This window comes from Schistosoma mansoni, assembly GCF_000237925.1.
Source record: "Schistosoma mansoni, WGS project CABG00000000 data, chromosome 3 unplaced supercontig 0083, strain Puerto Rico, whole genome shotgun sequence".
In the NCBI taxonomy this organism is placed as follows: domain Eukaryota; kingdom Metazoa; phylum Platyhelminthes; class Trematoda; order Strigeidida; family Schistosomatidae; genus Schistosoma; species Schistosoma mansoni.
Genome location: NW_017386008.1, coordinates 135,768 through 138,739, shown reverse-complemented (window position 1 = coordinate 138,739; position 2,972 = coordinate 135,768). Strand labels below are relative to the sequence as shown.

General features: G+C 39.2%; 1 protein-coding gene across 1 annotated transcript; it reads right to left on the bottom strand.

Moving 5' to 3' along the window:
• Positions 1-694: 694 nt before the first annotated feature.
• Positions 695-2,071, bottom strand: Smp_093620 (hypothetical protein; the record flags this gene model as incomplete). The annotated part of the gene is made up of 1 exon (XM_018791324.1): positions 695-2,071. The coding sequence occupies one exon, from the start codon at positions 2,069-2,071 to the stop codon at positions 695-697; it is 1,377 nt and encodes a 458-aa protein (XP_018645464.1).
• Between the last annotated feature and the right edge of the window lie 901 nt (positions 2,072-2,972).

The following is a 2,972-nucleotide window of genomic DNA, read 5'->3' as shown; positions in this document are numbered from 1 at the left end:
GGGGGCCACACCCAGAGCCTTTGAACTAAAGGTCTAATCGACAAGGCATTTGAGCATCGTAAGAAGATGCAGTCCCATGGCAGCCGGTGACCAACCATTGATTCATACGCCATTTGTTCCCTCAAGATACTGGAGCCCATGTGCACCATTGGTTTGGAATCAGGGTTTTCCAACTCCTCTAGGTGAACTCTTCGTGTCCACCAACCCGGTTAAAGCGCCAGGCATTCGCTTTTCGTTCTCTAAGTTTCATAAACAACACCCGTGGTGCGAGAAGGCAGTGAGTAGGACTTCCCTGGCAGAGGCTATATACGCGTGGCCATGTGAGAGAATTCGGAGAGGGATAGCGGACTCTCCCCACTCTCGGCCGTACCAGGGCATTTGGGGGCTTACACAACACTATGGATACAACGACGCAAACAATAAAATGTAATGACAGATGTAAGGCAACAATTAGTTTACCATTAATGTGGTTTTCAGAAACTTTGATCGGTAATTTTGAAATTATTTGACTTTTAGTTCACTTATATCGAAAGTATTCTCAACAATTACCTATATGTTAATAAAACCACAGTGAAAACATAAAGCAACAACACTGATGGAAAAAACAAATTTTATGGATGTAAAAAATAGTATGGCAATTTATTATTAATAAAAAAATTTTTAATCTCGAGTTGTCAATGAACAAACATATTATCTAACGATTAAGTGAGTATCGGTAAATATATCTCAAAATATTTGAATCGACACCATATTCATTCCAACAATCTCTCAAACCTTTTTCATTTTGTGGAACCTTTGCTGCAATCTTGCATCTACTTCTAAGTACATCCAATAAAGGACTTCCACTTGGCATATACAACTCCGTATAAATCGTCTCAAGTATCTTCTTCCAATTCTTACTGTAATCACTATAGTGTTGTTCTCGAGTTTTACCATTCATCTTCAACTGTGGATAGTCAAACAGTTGACTATTCGGTTCAAAAACACTCAAATAGGTGACCAATCGACCAAATATACTACTTATCTTGTCAGTGACTGATGATTGAGATGAATTCGTCAAATATTCACAGTCAGGATGATAATAAAATGGATCACTGGATATTTGACGGTACAGCCTCCGCAATTCAATCAATTCATCCAAATCTTCGAAAAACATTATACACACAGATCGGACCATTCGACTGGCAATCTGATGCGCGATTCGTGTACGGATAAATCTAGCTGTCAAGTCCTCGAAATACTGACAGATATCTAGTTTCAGAGGACGCACCAGACCAACGTTATTTATGGGTCTGATTGGGTGTTCCAAATCACGATGCTTCGTCGCCATATGAAACACATAGAGTCTCGAGACCCAATAACCAGTGATACGCATCGCTTCAATTTTATCACGTTTGTCTGTTAATCCATGCTTATCCATTAGGTCACTTCTCAGTATCTCACTTGCATAACTGTCTTTCAACAATCCACATGGTGCGAATCTGTTCTCCTGGAAATAATTAACAACAGCAGCAATCATCACCCGAATACATGCATCTGTCATTTCAGCATCGATCACATCCATCATTACACAACTGCTGGCGAAATTGTCAACGGTCCAACGGCCATAGTACCATGCACCATCTTGACGATTCTCCACTACTCTGTCAGGTGTGGAGATATTTTCGACAGGCGCGTCTCCATCAGAAGTGGTTTGTTCATCTGTATCCGACGACTCGGGAACTTCTGCAAGTAGTCCTGCGAGAATCGCAGCACTGGCAGCATTCGCCAGCCATTTTCGAAGAGGTTTGGAAACCGATTCACCAACATTTCTATAGATGTATGCAGAGGCCGTTGCAGCAAACTTCACCCAGGCATTCTTAACACGTGTGGAATCGCCCGTGTTAGACGCAGGCATCATACTCCTGTCAAGCATCAACATGAGTCGAGTGTCTAGATCAGATGAAGCAGTGAGAGACAGTTCAAAATCGAAATCGCCATCTACTTGTCGTAAACGATTAGACAGAATGTACCCTAAATCATCAACCGAATTCGTTAGTGAATTCTTCAAATCTTCAGTCTCCTCAAACATATTCTACAAAGGAAGTTCGAGATTAAGACTATAAGGGTGCATATTTTTTATTATGCTCAGACTGATGAGAAAGTTTGTGTAAACTTCTGATGATTTATTATTTATTTATTTAAACACATAAATATTGGTGCAAGGGGGCACCAGATATATAGGCACCACTCAAGATAATGAATAATAGTGACTATCTAAAGTCTACAAGTTACTGATCCAACTAACGATTCGGTTAAAGAAAAAGTGTTAGGGATTTTCATTCAGTGAATTACTTTCTAATATTCATCACCACACCCATCTTCAAAGGAGGAACTCAAGTATATACGGAACTGGTATATTATTTATGATGTGAGTACGAAATCTAGCATGAGAATTCCATCTTATATGCACGTATATATTGTGATTACCACTCTATATCAAATACGGAAACAAAAACACGATTGACGAGAATTATCCCTTTTCATTCGTCAAATCACTACTGCAATCAGTCGTTTGCCAAATAACTGTAGACAACTGGGACTGATCCTATGCAGATGTGACATTTTACGGTAGACTCAATATTAATTCAGACATACAGATTAGGTCACAACGAAGACGTAATTCAGTGGAGAAAATCTTGACAACCACCTCACTTTTAAAACTTGATGATACCGTACGTGTGTAATGAACCTCAAATTTATTAACGATTTATATATTCTCATACCAAAGTTTATGGCTGAATGACATCGTCGTAGCGTTCCATACACGACGCGCATATGTCAACAGATAACAACGACAGGAAATCATTATACTATCACACTTTAAATCGCATAAAATGGGAAACCTGCTTCACACTCAATTTACCAATGTAAATCTGTAGGCACTTTAAAATATTAGCATGAGTAGAGGTCATTAACAGGTTACATAGTTC